The 16,108-nt window shown below is 42.5% G+C and overlaps 1 protein-coding gene across 6 annotated transcripts in view; it reads left to right on the top strand.

Moving 5' to 3' along the window:
• Nucleotides 1-16,108, top strand: part of OSBPL5 (oxysterol binding protein like 5) — a 188,148-nt gene that overhangs the window by 165,415 nt on the left and 6,625 nt on the right. For all 6 annotated transcript variants that reach the window (XM_027901401.1, XM_027901400.1, XM_027901398.1 and 3 more), the window contains 9 exons: nt 350-569; nt 4,279-4,463; nt 5,808-5,889; nt 6,512-6,610; nt 7,572-7,668; nt 8,627-8,725; nt 9,976-10,073; nt 12,126-12,215; nt 14,848-14,984. In XM_027901401.1, coding sequence (XP_027757202.1) covers nt 350-569; nt 4,279-4,463; nt 5,808-5,889; nt 6,512-6,610; nt 7,572-7,668; nt 8,627-8,725; nt 9,976-10,073; nt 12,126-12,215; nt 14,848-14,984 — 1,107 coding nt within the window. The remainder of the gene's footprint in view (nt 1-349; nt 570-4,278; nt 4,464-5,807; nt 5,890-6,511; nt 6,611-7,571; nt 7,669-8,626; nt 8,726-9,975; nt 10,074-12,125; nt 12,216-14,847; nt 14,985-16,108) is intronic.

Here is a 16,108-nt window from a genome sequence, read left to right as displayed (position 1 = left end):
CACTTTAGTTCTCCAGTCAGCAGTGTAGAGTTGTTAGTGTGTGCTCTGTACCCCTCTGGTGGATGGGCTCCCATGCAGAGCCAGTGGCATTTCTGTGTAAGGATGGGTAAGTGGAGCTGTGTGGTGGTGTACATTTTGAAAAGTGCAGCTTGGAAGGGAAAATTTTGATGAAAAATATCTCCCTGTTTCTGTGATACAACCCCTGTTATCCAGGAAATCAATGTCTGAGACTCTCCTGGGCCTCACACCCTATTGTGAGTCCCGGGGATGTTTTTATCGTGTCTAAAAGGCCTTGAATAATGTGACTTTGTAAATCAAATTGAAGCAAGTAATGAACTGTGTGTTGCAGTTTGAATGAATCAGCCCTGGAGAACAACCACCATTTGGAAAACGATGCTTTTTCGGACAAGTCCGAGAGAGACAACGTAGAAGAGTCGGAGAACGAAACGCATGAGAACAGCCGGAAGACAAATGAAAGTGAGAGTGATCAGTCAGAAATACATGGAGAGGTCTCTCTGGGACGGAAAGGGACCACTTACATTGAACAGATCTATGAAGAATTTGGGGAGGTAAAAAAAAAATAAATAAATTGATTGCTCCCTGTTTCTGTTAAAATGTATCTGTTCACAGTATTTGTCCTTCAGCTTTTAGATGTGTGGCAGGTAACAGTCAACTTCGTGAGTTCCAGTGTTTTACAGATAAAGCAATGCACAGTTTTCTGCTAAATTATGTTGAATTATCATGTGCTCTAATAATTATGCATTATGAGCAGCAGCTCTGCTACTGTGCTTTGGCATGTTTCCAACATCAGCGATTGCTTTAACCAGTTATTGCATTAAAGAGCTGCACAGCATTGGCACATTCGTGGAGCCAGCAGGAGGGGGAATTATTATTCTGGGCATGTGTCCTGGCCAATTAGGATGCTCAGTCCTTGCGTGATACAAAATATGATACTTTCCTTTTTTTATTATGCATGGAACATCCTTTTTGTGTGTCTGAATGGAGCGTTTGAGCCACTTGATTGCTAAATGACAGTTGCTTGTTGGAAAGCCATTTCTCATGTCATTTAACAGCAGGAGGATGCATTTCTGTTCCATGTAAGAGCCTTTGTTAGCTGGATGTCGCTGTGACACCCCCGAGGAAGGCAGGGGCAGCCAAGTGTGTTGTTTGAGAATGGGTCTGAGCAGGCAGCAGAGGAGCTCTGCTCCAGTGCTGGGAGAGCTCTGAGCACTCCCTTGCTGATTGCTTTGAACAAGGAAGCTAATGTCTTGTTGGTGCTTCAAAGAAATTCACTGCTAGAAAACTATTTCTTTCTTAGAATCACAGAATTATAGAATCATTTAGGTTTGAAAAGACTCTTAAGATCAACTAGTTCAACCATTAATCCAGCATTTCCAAGTTCACCGTTAAACCATGCCCATCAGCACCACATCTACGTGGCTTTTAAATGCCTCCAGAGGTGGTGACTCCACCACCATCTTTTCTAGGCCTGTTCCAATGCCTGACAATCCTTTCAGTGAAAAAACTTGTTATAATATCTAATCTAAACCTCCCCTGACCTCCCCCAAACTTGAGGCCACTTCCTCTTGTCCTATTGCTTGTTACGTGGGAGAAGACACCAACACTCATCTCTCTACAACCTCCTTTTGGGTAGTTGTAGAGAATGATATGGTCTTCCCTAAGCCTCATTTTCTCCAGGCTAAACAACCCCAGTTCCCTCAGGTGCTCCTCAGCTGGGAGTTGTGCTCCAGCCCCTTCACCAGCCTCTTATGCTCCTCTTTCAATGTTTTCCTGAAAGTGTACTACTCATATTGAGGAAGCAAATATAGTTAAATATATCCTAGTTACATCCAACTCCTCTTTTGGGCATTTTCCCCCTCAAATCGCCCTGAAGACACCCAGTAAATGATAGCTGGGTTCAAACAGGGGATTTTGAATATAGATGAACAACTAAGCTGCAGCAAAACAAAAGCAAACTTAATTTCTGTAAACTCCTTATTCTGAAATGGCCTTTTGTCACATGACAAACTTGTCCTCGAAATGTTGGTAAGGCAGGGTTGATACTTTGGTGTTTGAGCAAGCCTTACAGCCAGCACTGATATGTGTATGTAGATGTGGGTGTGAGAGAGAGATTTCTGCAGTTTTAATAAAAAAACCTGCTCTGTAAACCAACTGGGAAGGACTAAATCATGTAAAATGACAATGTGTATCATTAAGTAAGGATAGCTGTAGTGTGACTGCTCAGGCAGAGGTAACGTCTGATGGACTTCCAAAAAGAACTGTCGTGTAGCCTTGACCACTGGGTGTTTTGTCAGATTTCTGTTGTTGGCCAAGAGATGGTGCTGTTGTCACCTGGGACACACAGGTAGGACTGGTTGTTGAGTCTGATCCCACTGGTGAGAGTAACATAGAAGTGAGTTGTTGTATGCAGTGAGGTAGCTTTTCTCAGCAACGGGCGGAGATGTATCAAGGTAAACACGTGACAGTAATGTCATGTGTCATCTTAAACCGAAACTGCCTCTCAGCCTGTGTGTACAGTTTGGGTGTGGCAGGGCAAAGGTCACAAACTGTCACTATTAAATTTTCAGCTGGGCTTAGAGGGCTTATCTGAAAGGTGTGCACGCGTGCAGGCGCATCTGTGCTTTGGAAGGCATGTGCGTCTGCAGTTGACATTTCACCTTTGCCTTGTTCACAGTAGGAGTGTGAAGGCAGAGACAGCTGTCAGAAGGACTTTGAGATTGCAAAAGTTGGTCTAGAATATGAAATAGATACCATAGTACATAGGTTGATAACATAAACCACTGTTTTTCCATCCAAGCTTTTAGTTTTAACAAATTAGAAAAAGGGTTATTGAGGATTATGAATGTCAGGAGAAAGCAAACACAAATTACTTGAAGTTGTTGGTGTCCTCCTGCGCCTTATTCTCTTTGTGTTTTCAGCCATCCCTTGTGCAGTTATTTATTCTGAGCAATACTCTGTCCAACCATTTGAACATGGCATAAATTTACATTGCCAATATCTGCAGACTTGAGAACCCCGATAAAAAATGAGAGTTCTGACAGACCCATGTGTATTGTAAGCCCTAGCTGATGCTGCGATTTCTTCTTGGAGGTTCAAGCTGTGTATTGCACCAGACTGTCAAAAGAAGAATGGTACAATAATTGAAAAGCACTTAAATGAAAAGAGCTTTGTTGTTCCTGGGTCTGAAATTCTCTCAGCCTGCAAGCCCTGTATGACTAGTAAACTGACTACAACTATAGGGCTGATTGATAGTCAAGAAGGTGGTAGTGCAAAAGCTGAGGTGATGAAAATGAATGTTTAGTGATTTACACCACCTACAAGTCCTGTTGGAATATGCTGTGTCCTCTCCCAAATCAAAGACCATTCCAGAAGTGGATCTGTGGTTTTTTTCTCAGAAATCCCTTGCCTAAAGTCAGCAGTCTAAGTCTAAACCTGTGTTCTCTTTCACTGTTAAATTACAATGCCTAGGATGCATTAAAATGATATTCATATTTGAAAATTTAATTTAATTTTCCTTCTGTGGTGGCTTGAAAGGCCCATTCCCCCATTTTATACATCTCATAGCCTCACTGAATGTAAAAGAACTATACAGTTGAAGCTGAAGCCACAGCATAATCGCTGGTTTTTTCACCATTACCTACACTTCTGCTGCAGAGGGCACTGAGCAGCATTGGTGGGTTCTGGAGTTTTTGAGCCTGTCACCTGGCAGTGGGACCTTTACCTACTGACACACCAGCTTGTCTTGTTTTGAACTTGGAGAACTGCTTCCATTCTCTGTTGATTACTTGTTTATCTCCTAAAATTTTCTGCACATATAAGAGTATATCTTGCAGTCTCTCATTCGCTGAGAATGGGACTGAGAGGAGCTTCTTATATGCATCCCACCAGGCCACAGTGATGCTGTAACAGCCTTGGGCATGTTCACACCTCCTGAGGACCTGCAGTGCAGAGTCCCTTCAGTTAATTTTGGGCCAAGTTGGCCATTGCAGTCCTGAGGTGTGTGGAGACAGTGGCTCAGGAAGGAGCACCCTGCCTTGTGACAACTTTCACAGGTGACCAGGGCTTTCTGTACCACTCACTTTATTGCTCTGGGGATTCATTTCTACTGAGACATGGCTGATGTCTCTCTGTGATGGTGTAGGTGAGTATTTACCCTTGTGCCAGGGTCAGGTATGCCTGGGTGAGCTTAGACCTGCCAGGTAAATATGCCCATGAGAAATGACTTTTCTGCCCTGAAGTTGCCTTTTCCCATTGTAGACAGGCGAATCGTCTCAAACAGAAACAGTCTCTGAGGAGAACAAGAGCCTGATGTGGATCCTGCTGAAGCAGCTGCGTCCTGGCATGGACCTGTCACGGGTGGTGCTGCCCACCTTCATCCTGGAGCCACGCTCGTTCCTTAACAAACTCTCTGACTACTACTACCATGCTGACCTGCTTTCCCAGTAAGCAGCATGAAGGGTGTGCCTGACCTGGACACTTTTTTTTGTAGTTGTGAAAATATGTGTTGGTATGCTTGAAAAGCTCCCAAATAATACCCAGCTCACTCAGTTCAACATAGATCAAGCCAGGCACCATGTGCAGTGACTTTTTAAAGATAAACTGCTGCCAGTGAGGGGTGAGAGAAGAAAAGTTAAACTCCAGGCTAAACTACCTTTGCACTGCACGTACTTGCCAGCATTGGCTGGAACTGCTGGGGACTCAGCTGATGCCTTTGAGTATCTCACAACAGAGCTGTGCCACCTCCTGGTGTACTCATGTACAGAGGGAATAGGACAGAGAGTGAAAAGAAGTGTCAAGCACTTCTGCCCCCAAAAGCAATGCAGTTATGCTGGTTGATAAACAAATAAGAAACATCTTTTAAAACCATTGATGAGAGAGGTCTGCTGGGAGCAGCAGAATAGAAAATAGGAAATGTTATGCTTCCAAATAGGACCTGCCTTCTCAATGACATATGCCTGGTGGATTGTGAAGCTACTGTGTGCAATATTCTAATAGCAGCACTAGTTACTCAGCGCAGTTATTCCACTGCATCTGGCTAATTATAGAATTGTGGTATTTTCAAGCCTTGTTTGTGGTATTTGTAACATCTGAAGTTAGGGAAGTGGTTCTTCTTAGTGCTGAGATCTAAGAACACTTTGAGAGGTTTGGAGGTTTTGTTAAATAAACCTCTTTGTGGTACATATGATCCTTCTAAATTTTACAACAACTTACCCAAGATGATTTTTAAATCTGATTAAATAGTTGGAAATACCAGGAACTCTATTGTTCATGTTTACTTCCTGCTTTGTCTTCGAGTGGGGAGGTGTTGGATGAGGTGACCTTTAAAAGTCCCTTCCATCCTAAAGTATGGGATCTCAAAGTGGGATAGAGGCCCTATAGCACACCAGCTTTAAACTTCTTTTAAGGAAGAGGTAAACCAAGAAAAAGAGACAAAAATAGAATTGTCTTTGATTTTGATGGCATAGGTATTACTGTTTTTATGACTCACAGTGTACTGTTAGCTCTGACTAAATGCTGCTGTGAGTGGCAGTCCCACATTAACATACTTGAATGTCCAATCAAACCCAATACACTCCAGAAATATTTTTAGCCTTTCTGTAGGAGTACAGGGCAAGGTTTGCCACCTTTTGACAGTTTATTTTTGTGTTGTATGATGTGTGCTAGCAGCAGCGTGGAAGTTCCGTTTAGTTCTGGGGAAATACTATTGAAATTAATGTTATTATACTGGTAAGAAATGAATGTGATGTGTGACTGGTATAAAGACCATTTTATATTCTCTTTTGCAGGGCTGCCCTTGAAGATGATCCATACACTCGAATGAAGCAAGTTTTGAGGTGGTATCTGTCCGGCTTCTATAAGAAGCCAAAGGTAAAAGGAGGCCTGAAATTCAGGTTATAATGGCCATTGTAATCTTTTGCATGATTGTGTATTTCTCTATTGCCTCTTCTTTGACAATTTACCTCTTCTATTGTTTAGAAGACTTCGACCATTACATTTAAAACTGAAGTTGCATTTGGTTTCAGAGTAGACAGTGAATGCAAAATAGTGTTGATCAACCTCAGAGCCTTTGCACTGGACAGCTAGAAGGCAAAACTAGTCATTAACAAGTAACATGTCCTGGAATGCAAGACTTTTCCCTTTGCTGAAAGCTGTTCTCCCTTCTCTTTCCAGGCCTTTTGCTACCACTATGCCATCTTTCCACATCATTATGCACCTGCTACGTATAGTAGCAGCAATAATAAGGTTTGATCATCTTGTTAGGTTTTTATCAGGCAGTATTAAATATTAAATTGGTGAGAATAGCAGATTAACTCATGGCTTAGATTAAAAGACATTAGATTAGACTAGATTAGATTAGATTAGATTAGAAGAATACATGTAAGACAGTTTAAAACATCAGGGAGAAAATTATTATATTGTTTTGTGTCCATCTGTAGAGTTGTGTTGCAAATCTTCATTTGTAGCAGGTTATGATTACTTGGTTTTTCAGGGAATAAAAAAGCCATACAACCCTATTCTGGGAGAGACATTTCGCTGCTGTTGGTTTCACCCTCAGACGAACAGTCACACATTTTACATAGCAGAACAGGTAAGTTGCTTTACTTGTATGCTCTGGTGTTGCAAACAGCAACCTGTTGGCACCTCCGTGCATAGAAATACATCTCACCCTGGGAGAGGAACCTGAAGTTTTGTGTAAATGTTCCAGAGCAGGACATGGGGTAAACTGGTTGCTGATGTTTTTTCTTTTCAGATTTACAGAAGGTTTATGAGGTTTGGTAGGCACTCAAGACTATAAAAGCAGGTCTCCTATATATAATATCAGCTTCCTCAATAAAGACCTTTTCTATGGGATTCTGCCCTACTGTTTTCTTACTCTTTCTTACTGTTAGTAAAACGGGTGTTGTTTTGACTCTGTCAAAAGGGGCATAAACCACACAAATCCTCCTGTCTTTTATTTCTAAACTTTCTGTAATGATTTAATAGGAGCAAATTGAGGGCTTATCTCTATGTCTTCATGAATAAATGAAGGGCAGAGGACAAAAGTAAACTGGCCTGAGAAAATGTACTTTGACAGTTATGGTGTTAATAAAGGGATCTGAGAACCACATGGACTTTGGTAGAGAGACTCCCTGTTTCACATGCACTTTTTTCTCTATCTAATCAGATAATTTTTGCTTTGCTAAAATCTTTATTTTAGCCACTGCATCCATTTTATGGAGGTTATACAAATGCTGCCCAAAAGTTCTGCACTGTTCATTTATTGTGTTGAAAATCTGACACTCTACTTGTTGCCTAAAGTGATCTCACATGTACGAGCTCAAGAAAATACAGGGTGGGGGAGAAATTTTAGATATATAATGTTCTCATATGTAATGAGGACAGGCATCATGTTCCCTCCTTTAACATGGAGGTTAATGGTGCAGATGGGGCTTAGTCCTGCAGCCTCTGCCTTGTGCTTTCCCTGGAGCCTGTGAGGCTGTGTGTGCACCCACCGCTCTGCTTAGCCTGTACACACTGCTCTAAATGACCTCTGCCTATTTTTGTTCTAGGTCTCCCATCATCCGCCAGTGTCAGCTTTTCATGTCAGCAATAGGAAGGATGGATTCTGCATCACTGGCAGCATTCTAGCTAGGTCCAAGTTTTATGGTAAGGCATTAAGTCTAAGCACCTCCCAGGTAACACTGTGGCATTGGTTTTTGTTTGTTTTTCAATCACTCCTGAGTTCATTGAGAGTTAAGATCAAAGAAATGCTTATAAGATCTAGCGCCAGGATAGCCTCATTCCTTGTCTTGGCTCTCATAGGTTTTCCTCATTTCCACCATTTCAGTGCGAAACCACACTGATATTAAAAAAAAAAAAAAAAAAGAAAAAAAAATCAGAAAGATCGAGAGTTTTAAAAGCCTGTTTTTCTGAAAGCAGAAGTTTGTAAGAATGTACGGGCAGTTGGTTGTCAGACCACTTTGCGTGTGCTCATGGATGAGTCACTTTACAGCTATTTGACCATCCAACCGACAAGTGCAGAAGTCTGTATAAATGTAACACCCTTTATCTAGCTCCCAGGTCCCTGAGAGCTGAACCCCAGAGCTTAAAAATGTCCTTAAATCTCTTAATAACAATGGTAACAGCACAACTCCAGACTCTGGAAGAGTGTCGTTGTTTGAAATAGTTTTTTTTGTTTGGACAAATGCCTCTTAATACTGATCTTCTGCTAAGTGTATTTGCTGCAACACTTGTAAATAGTCTTTGCTGTCCTTCTGGCAGTTTTATTTGTTATCTGGGATCATACACAGTCAGAAAAGTTGTGAGAACAGAAGGACCTGAAAAACTTCTAAGCATTAGAACTACTTTCTGCATCCCACTAGTGACCTGTTTAATCTACTTCTCTTTCTGCACAGGGGCTAAATGCCAGAGCAAATGAGAGCCATACAGCAGTTTGTTAGAACTGCCTGCCTCCAATTGCAGGGTCTTGAATTATGAGCATTTCATATCTTTTCTTTCATTAGTGACTGATATTTAATTGGAAATGTGGGTTTTTTGGTAGGATGAGGGACCAAGTATAACATGCATTTTTTAAAGTGTATGTATTTGTTCTTTTAAATTCTAGGTAACTCGCTGTCTGCACTGTTGGATGGGAAAGCAAAGCTCATGTTTCTAAACAGAGGGGAAGACTACATAATTACTATGCCATACGCCCACTGTAAAGGTAAGTTATGACTCTTCAAATAGGAAGGAAACAGAAAGAATAATACAATGGTATCTTACTGACTAACTTTGCACTGGCTCTCCCCTCTCAAATAAGCGACACCACAGGGACTGGTAAATCCAGAGAGCAGTTGCTCCACACATGAGTCACAGTACTCAGCAGGAGACTGGTCATCCTCACTGAAGCCTTTTTGTTCTGTCTGTGCAGAGCTGAGGATGGAATCAGGCCCATCTGCATTAGTGTTAACACTGCACAGAAACAGAAAAATACTGCGTATATGCACTGGAGATAAAGTGGAGATAGAAAGAATAAGACTACATTTCTGAGCTTCTGAGGATAAAAAGTTTCTCTTATGTTAACACTGAAATACCTTTAATATATTTGCTTGCTTTTTGAGAATAAAGGAAAATCCTGAATTCTCTTCCAATTTCTTTGTTACTCTAATCATTGTATTCCTCAGAGCATGGGCTGCCTCAGTGAGGCTGATGCTTATTATTACTGTGTGGCTTTGCTCTGTCGAGCCAACGTGCACTGTGGCTGGGGGATAGCTGCTGATTCACTGCTCCTCAGGAAGCATTTCTCCTCAGGAAGCTGTGTCGGTGGCATTTCAACCACAGTGATAAAATCAGTAGCTGGATCCAATTTTGATTTTTGAATATTTTTTTAATTTGGCACCTTGACTTGAAAGTTAATATTTCTGGAGGGGTCTGAGTACCTGAAAACAGTAACTTCTGTAAATCACACTTATGCACTCCAGTGCATAAGTCTTTTTCTTGTCAGTTTTTCTTTTTCTGCAAATTACCTGTACAGCAAATGGTAAATATGTTTAAAAAGAAGCTCTCTACATGACTACTAGTTTCCCAGATTCGGCTGAATCCCATTACAGCTTCTCTCTGCCCCATCCACCCTGTGAGAAGCAACTGGGTCTGTTTAAGCACTGGTATAAATAAAGTTGCAGGGCACAACCTTCTTTATTTTTCCTGTCCCACTTTCAGTTTGCCACAGGTACACTATCAGCACTTGTGAGTCAAGCTGTTTTCTAGCTGGTGTAATAAATCGGGAATACAGACTCAGGAGGATTCTTCATGCTTATAGGAAACAAACATTTTCCAGAAACTTCGAGTTCTGTCTTTTCAAAACTTTAAGCCAAGTAGTGAATTTCACAGCATGTGAAGTGAGAGCCAGGTTGGCCTGAGAAAGCAGATTGCTTCCATTGGGACCTTTCTTAAGCTTCTTTTTTTTCCTTTCAGGACTTTTATATGGTACCATGACAATGGAGCTTGGAGGGAAGGTTACCATTGACTGTGAGAAAACTAACCACAGGGCAGAACTGGAATTCAAGCTGAAGGTAAGAGACACTGTGGCCCCCATTTTGAATGGGTCTCATGCTTGTCCCTGTGCCCCAGGCAGGGTTTGACCATAGACACCAGATCATTTTCATACAAGCACTGGGTGTGTGCACCACAGCATGGCCTACCTGGAGAGGAGGCGTCACCCTGCAGTCAGTTTTGCCTCATGCAGCTTGATTTGAACCCAAGAAGCCTTAGATTTACACATGATTTGTTCACTGCCAGCCAGCTGGCCGCTGGCCAGACTCATTCTGAAAGTTTGGCACTGACAGCGTGGTTTCTGTCCAGGCAGGTACAATTATTTCTGCTTGAAAAATACAGCAAGCTGTACAAACTACTTTGAGGCAAGCTAAGATGTGGATCTTTGGTGTATCTCTCCAGTAGCCATCACATCTGTGCTCTGACCTCGCATGTGTTAGACTGAGCTGTTCCTTGGGTTGGTCAAGGCTACAGGACCTTGCTTTGATGGCAGAATAAGAGCCCATTTTCAGGCAGATAATTCTGAGTGCTTTCACACTGACAAGCCTTGCACTGACTCATTCATATATCTAGTCCCTCCCCTAGAAAGCCTGATGATGCAGATTTATGGTATGCAGGCAGAGTGGAGGCATTTTTGAGCATACCTGTTACTACATGTGTTAAAATTTGGGAAGGAAAGTGATAACCTGTAATTTTTCTTAGGCAGTTAACTTGCTTTTTAAGGAACATCTGTTTATTTTCTGCTCCAACTAACAATTTCTTGCCTGGGAAAAAAAAATGAAAGGAGAACTGAGAGACTGCAGGACTTCAGAGTTGCAGCCTTAGCCAATGTAAATGTGAGAGATCACTGGAGTTAGGGGAGTCTTTTGCAAACTGCATTTTTTTTTCAAGGGCAATAATAATTTGTCTTTATTTGCCCTTTACAAAAGGAACTGTTTCCCTATGCACTTTCTTGACATTTGCACATACTTGTCTTTAAAGCCTTTTCTTCCCATAGGCCTGGTGTACTGTGTTGAGGCCAATGGGATATTGCCCTGACTTTGGTCAGTGTCATCTACCTACAAACACTTCAGAGCTGAAAGTGCAGACCCTTCTTTTCTAACTTGAAAACAATACCCTTAATCTAAAGATGAAAGGTCCCTGTGTCTTAATTACATGCTCTGCTTTGAGTATTTCTTAGCTACCTTTTTTGGTAGAATTGTTAAAAGTTAAAGGTAAACCCTGTAACTTTGCTATTAATTTGGATATGTTCCAGTTCTCTGCAGGATTGCAAATGCTTGAGATACTTTTGAGATTTCTTTATCCATGGGTGTTGTGTGAAATTTGGTTTTATATTGTTATTTAAAAAAAAACCAACAAAACCAAACAAGTTCCTCTGCACAGATATTATTGGAAAGTAGCTGCTAAAATAACTGAAGAAATGTTGTATGGTATGAATAGGAGAGCTGGTCACTTATCACTGCTGTTTCCTGTGTTTGGCAGACAGGAGATGAGGGGAATTTTCCATTGTTCTGAGAATCTTTTCCTTGACTCTGGAAATACCCTTTTTCTTTTTCTTTTTTTGTTTGCTTCTGTTGAGTGCTTCTTCACTGGAAAATTGACACAGAGGCAGTCATCAGCACTGCCACGCTGCTGTTGCTGTCCCATAAGCAGGAAAAGTCAGCATTAGTGCTGCTCCTTTTCTTTGGACAAGGCTGCAAGTATAAGAGTGCAAACTGTAATGTGATTCTGGACAATGGGAAGGACTTGTCCACATACACTTATCCCAGTGTCTAGCTGACAATAAGTAAGTGTATTTGCAATGAAAGTGAGGCCTTGTACTGCTGACTGTTGATGCACTGAAGGTTTATCTCCCTTCGTGCAGCTACAGTGATTTTGGTGTTGCAAACAAAAGGAAGAGGGCACAATGTGAGATCGTCAAAATCCATGTTTAGAATTCATTCTGCCTTTCCCCAGAAATAGTGGAAGTTAAGCAGGTTGCACTTTCCTTCCCTCCTGCTGCATCACTGTTTGGTTCCCTTCCAGTTCTCACCAGACTGATTGAATTTTCTATTCCTATTCTCCCCTGACAGCCCTTCTTCGGTGGCAGCGCGAGCATTAATCAAATCTCTGGGAAGATTAAATCAGGAGAAGAAGTGTTAGCAAGTCTCAATGGACACTGGGTAACACATGATAATCGAAGTTGCTGACAGGTTAAGTGCTCGTGGCAGCAGGGTGCGTGGGAGGATGGCAGCCCTTGGTGGGCTCCCTGCGATGGAATGGGCGCTGCCAAGGGCCATGTCCTGCCTTTTCCTGCCAGCCCCAGGGAGTGCAGGCGAGCGTGTCCCGAGCAGAGCATTCCAGGCCACACCTCTCAAGGTACCTCTCAAGGTCATTTACACTTCAGTAGTCCCATCCACCTGCAGTGTGGGTAACACTTGCAGTCCCAGAACCTGGGCCAAAGCTGGGAACAGTAAGGAGGCTTTGCATCAAAGCCAGTGGTTCTGTATTTAGGGTCTGAGGCTTGGGTCAAGCACTGATGCCAAGTGATACAGTGTGTATCAGATGTGACTGACTGTGAAGATCATGAGGCTTTCTTTTGTCTTGGTGTATTCAGTACTTCCTCAGTTATGTCAGTATCAGGGAAGAACTTCACAGGGTTTTGAATTCACAGGGTTTTAAATTCATTATTCATAATAGAAGAAAGTTATTTCTCTGTTCATTAGGTGAAGGGCAGAGGCATAAATTCAGTGAGGGTTATTGCATGGGCAGCTCAGAACTGTCATCAGAGCACCTTGCACCCTGATGCACTTAGTATACACAAGTCACCCTCAAGCCAAAATCCAACAAGAATAAAGTTGCATGGTGAAGGATATACTCCAGTTTTGATTGAAACTCCTGGTAATTGAGGCAAAAACAGTGAACACTGGGGTTTGGGCTGGACACTGGCTAGGTATTCCCTCTCTCAGCAACATTTGGACATTACATCGTCATTACAGTTGTCCTGTGCTCCCTTTCCAGTCCACAGAAATTGCCACTTCTGAGACAAGATTTGTCTCATCCTAAAGGAGGTATTAAAAATAGGTCAGGTGAAATGTGCCTGGATAAAGCCCTTTCTATAATAAGGTCCTAACCACAGTGTAGCCTTTGATACTGGACTTGTCCCCTCAGACATTCTGTCTTTTTACATTAAAAGCTAATGACCATTTTGAAATTGGGATATTTGCCCTTTCTGGGCATGTCCAAAGTGATTTGCTCCCCGTGCCTGGGTAACTTTTCCATCCTGAGCTCCCTTTCCTGCAGGATGAGCCTTGGCAATTGTGAGTTGTGCTGGGCTGGGGAGTACCTTGTCTGTGGAGGGTCCTGCAAACACCATCAGCAAGAGAGGGGCTCCCCTGGGGTGCAGAGCCACGTGGTTGTGTGCTGCTCAGCTTCCAGCCTTCTATTTATTTATTCCTCCCTTGTTCTTTATCCTGGTTGGTTGTGGTGCACAAAACTATAATGACATATAAAAGAAGTAAAAATGGCTTTGAAAGGGTGGCTCCCTGAGCCACTGTTTGCAGCTGTGTACTGTGAATAGAGCTGCTGTGCACTGGTAGGGATGGTGCCTGTTCTTCTCCCTCCCTGCTGAGAGTATTGGCCTGCTTTCCTGGATTTTCTCTGACACTGTCCAGGTTCCTGACAGAAACCCTTGCATCTGAAAGGTAAATTCTCTGTCTCAGGACCTGAAAAAACATCCGGAATAAAGAAGGGAAGCAAATTCCAATGCTTCTCAGTCCTAGGATCACAGCACCAACTGAGTGCCCCTTAAAGATGCATGCAGTGATGCTTGATAATGCCTGCCTGCCTCTTCCTCCCTGCAGCTGGGGGTCTCTTGGGGACGTCAGATCAGTCCTGGAACTGGCATCTCAGGATATGGCAGAAGAAATCCTGAGGGAGACCTTGAGGAGGGATGATAGTCCCTCAGGGTTGAAGGCATTTCAAAGCTGAAGATGTGATGACTTTGAGACATACATCAGGAAACAGTGCAGGGGGAGAAATGCAGCCAATGGAATGCAAAGAAATTAGGCAGCTACAGGCAAAGCCAATAGCCATGACTTAAATAAGGTTTGCCTGATACATCGTGTCCAGGCAGCTGAATGGCACCAATATACTGCTCAGCAGCTGTAACCATCTGATTCATTCCACTCGCAGTCAGTGTCAGGCTGTTCACTCTGTAAACTATCCTCTGGCTCTGTGGCATTGTTGTGTCTGTGAGCCAGGCTGGGAAGCAGATCAGTTAAGCAGGGACACAGCAGTATTGTCTAGCCAGCCTCAGATCAGGGAAGTGCTGCTTAGTAGTTGGTTGCCAAGTAAATTGGCAAGGAGTAAGAATTGAAGACTGCTGACATTTTGAAGAGCTAAATTAAATTCAGGTGCAATAGTAGAAAAGCCTGGCTAAACTGAAAAGAAGAAAAATGTGAAAGAGTATCTCAGCTTTAGCTATCCTTTCCAGAGAGGATGGTATTTCAGGGGGCTCTGTGTGAGATTTCAGCATTGAGGAATGGAAGAAATATTGGAAAAGGAGCTAGGGATCTTGTTTATATGTGCTGGGTGGTAGCTGGGAGGAACAGTGGGGAAAGAAGAGTATCTTAAGGCTTGTGTGAGCACCCATGTCTGGGGACAAGACTAATAGGAGGAACCGGGTCCCTTTCTAATTACTCTGTGTTTAATTCCGCCACTGCTTCTGGAATGCCTCACCTCATTTGTTTTAGAAACTTTCAGGAAGTGTGTTTCTGACTGTCATTAACATTTTCACCTAATTTTGCTTCTCAGGATGGGGAAGTGCATATAAATGAGTTGAAAAGCGGGAATGCAGAAGTGTTCTGGAACCCGACCAGTGAAGTACGAAGGCAGAGGCTGAAGCGCCACATTGTGCTGTTTGAGGAGCAGACGGACTTTGAGTCAGAGAGGTGGGGAGCTTGGGGAATGTCTCACTGCCTCTTCTCTGCTGGGGGCAGGGCTCTGATCAGAAGGCTCCAATTCCTCATCACAGTGACCTGCTTTGTCTGCACATATTAGCCAGCCATTTACTTATTTTTTTCCAGGCTATTAGCTCTGGAGTATTTTCATGAGGTATAGCTCTGAAATAACCAGGGACCTGGGCTGACAAATTATGGAGGCTACATTTTATCTGCTTAAAATAACAACTTTGCCTGGACTCCAAAAAATCATGGACAAAGTCTCTGTAACTGCTGGAACACTTTATGGAAGGTCAAGGTGTCAATCTGTGGTTTGTTGGATATCTTGTTAAGAAGAGTTGTTTCAACCACAGGATCTTAAACTAGATGCAGGAATTGTGGAAAGTCCTGGAATCAAGAGAAGCAGTAGTTTGAACCACATAACAGAATTTTATGAAAGAATACAATTAAACATATGTTTAACTCTGCTTCTTAATCTCAGCTGAGCTCTCCAATGAAGTTATGTAGGTTACCTAAAAATGTAGTCCTGGCAAACAACTTAGGAAATTGAAGGAATGACTAATATATCACCAAATCAGTTGTTGAGCAAGAACATTATGTGTTGAGCAGCATTATGAGCTGCAGGCTTCAAACCAACTACTCTTGCTCCTTCTCAGGTTTGGTCAGCCAGTACCAGCCAACATCCCAAGCCAGCACATGCAGTTTGCTGCCTGGCTCTGCATTACATGACCACCTCTCTGGGGTGCTGCATTCCCCTTTTCATAGGTAAAAACGGGATTGCATGAAAATAAAAACATATGAACATACAGTTTGTTCTAGACAACAGTGAACCTTATGGGCAATAAAGTCTGTATTTGTAACTTACAGCTGTGCAATTGCCATTTCTTCAGAGCAGACAGCAATACATTTCTCTGTTAATCTTCAGAAGAAGATTCTTTTAAAGGACACAAGAAATCTCAGTCTTCTGGACAAAGAATCTCCAGTTCTCTGTTTACCAGGTCATGGCCAGAGCTGACTCTCTTTGCTACATCACGGATTAATAATGATACATGCATCCAAGGGAAGGGGGCAAAAGGGAAAATAGAGATCCCTTACAGACATTCCACCAAGCTCCT

The sequence above is a fragment of the Empidonax traillii genome, unplaced genomic scaffold (assembly GCF_003031625.1).
Source record: "Empidonax traillii isolate 1590-97213 ecotype Southwest subspecies unplaced genomic scaffold, ASM303162v1 scaffold783:size459103, whole genome shotgun sequence".
NCBI lineage: Eukaryota > Metazoa > Chordata > Aves > Passeriformes > Tyrannidae > Empidonax > Empidonax traillii.
The sequence above is the reverse complement of the archived record's forward strand: the minus strand, read 5'-3'. Positions and strand labels throughout refer to the sequence as shown.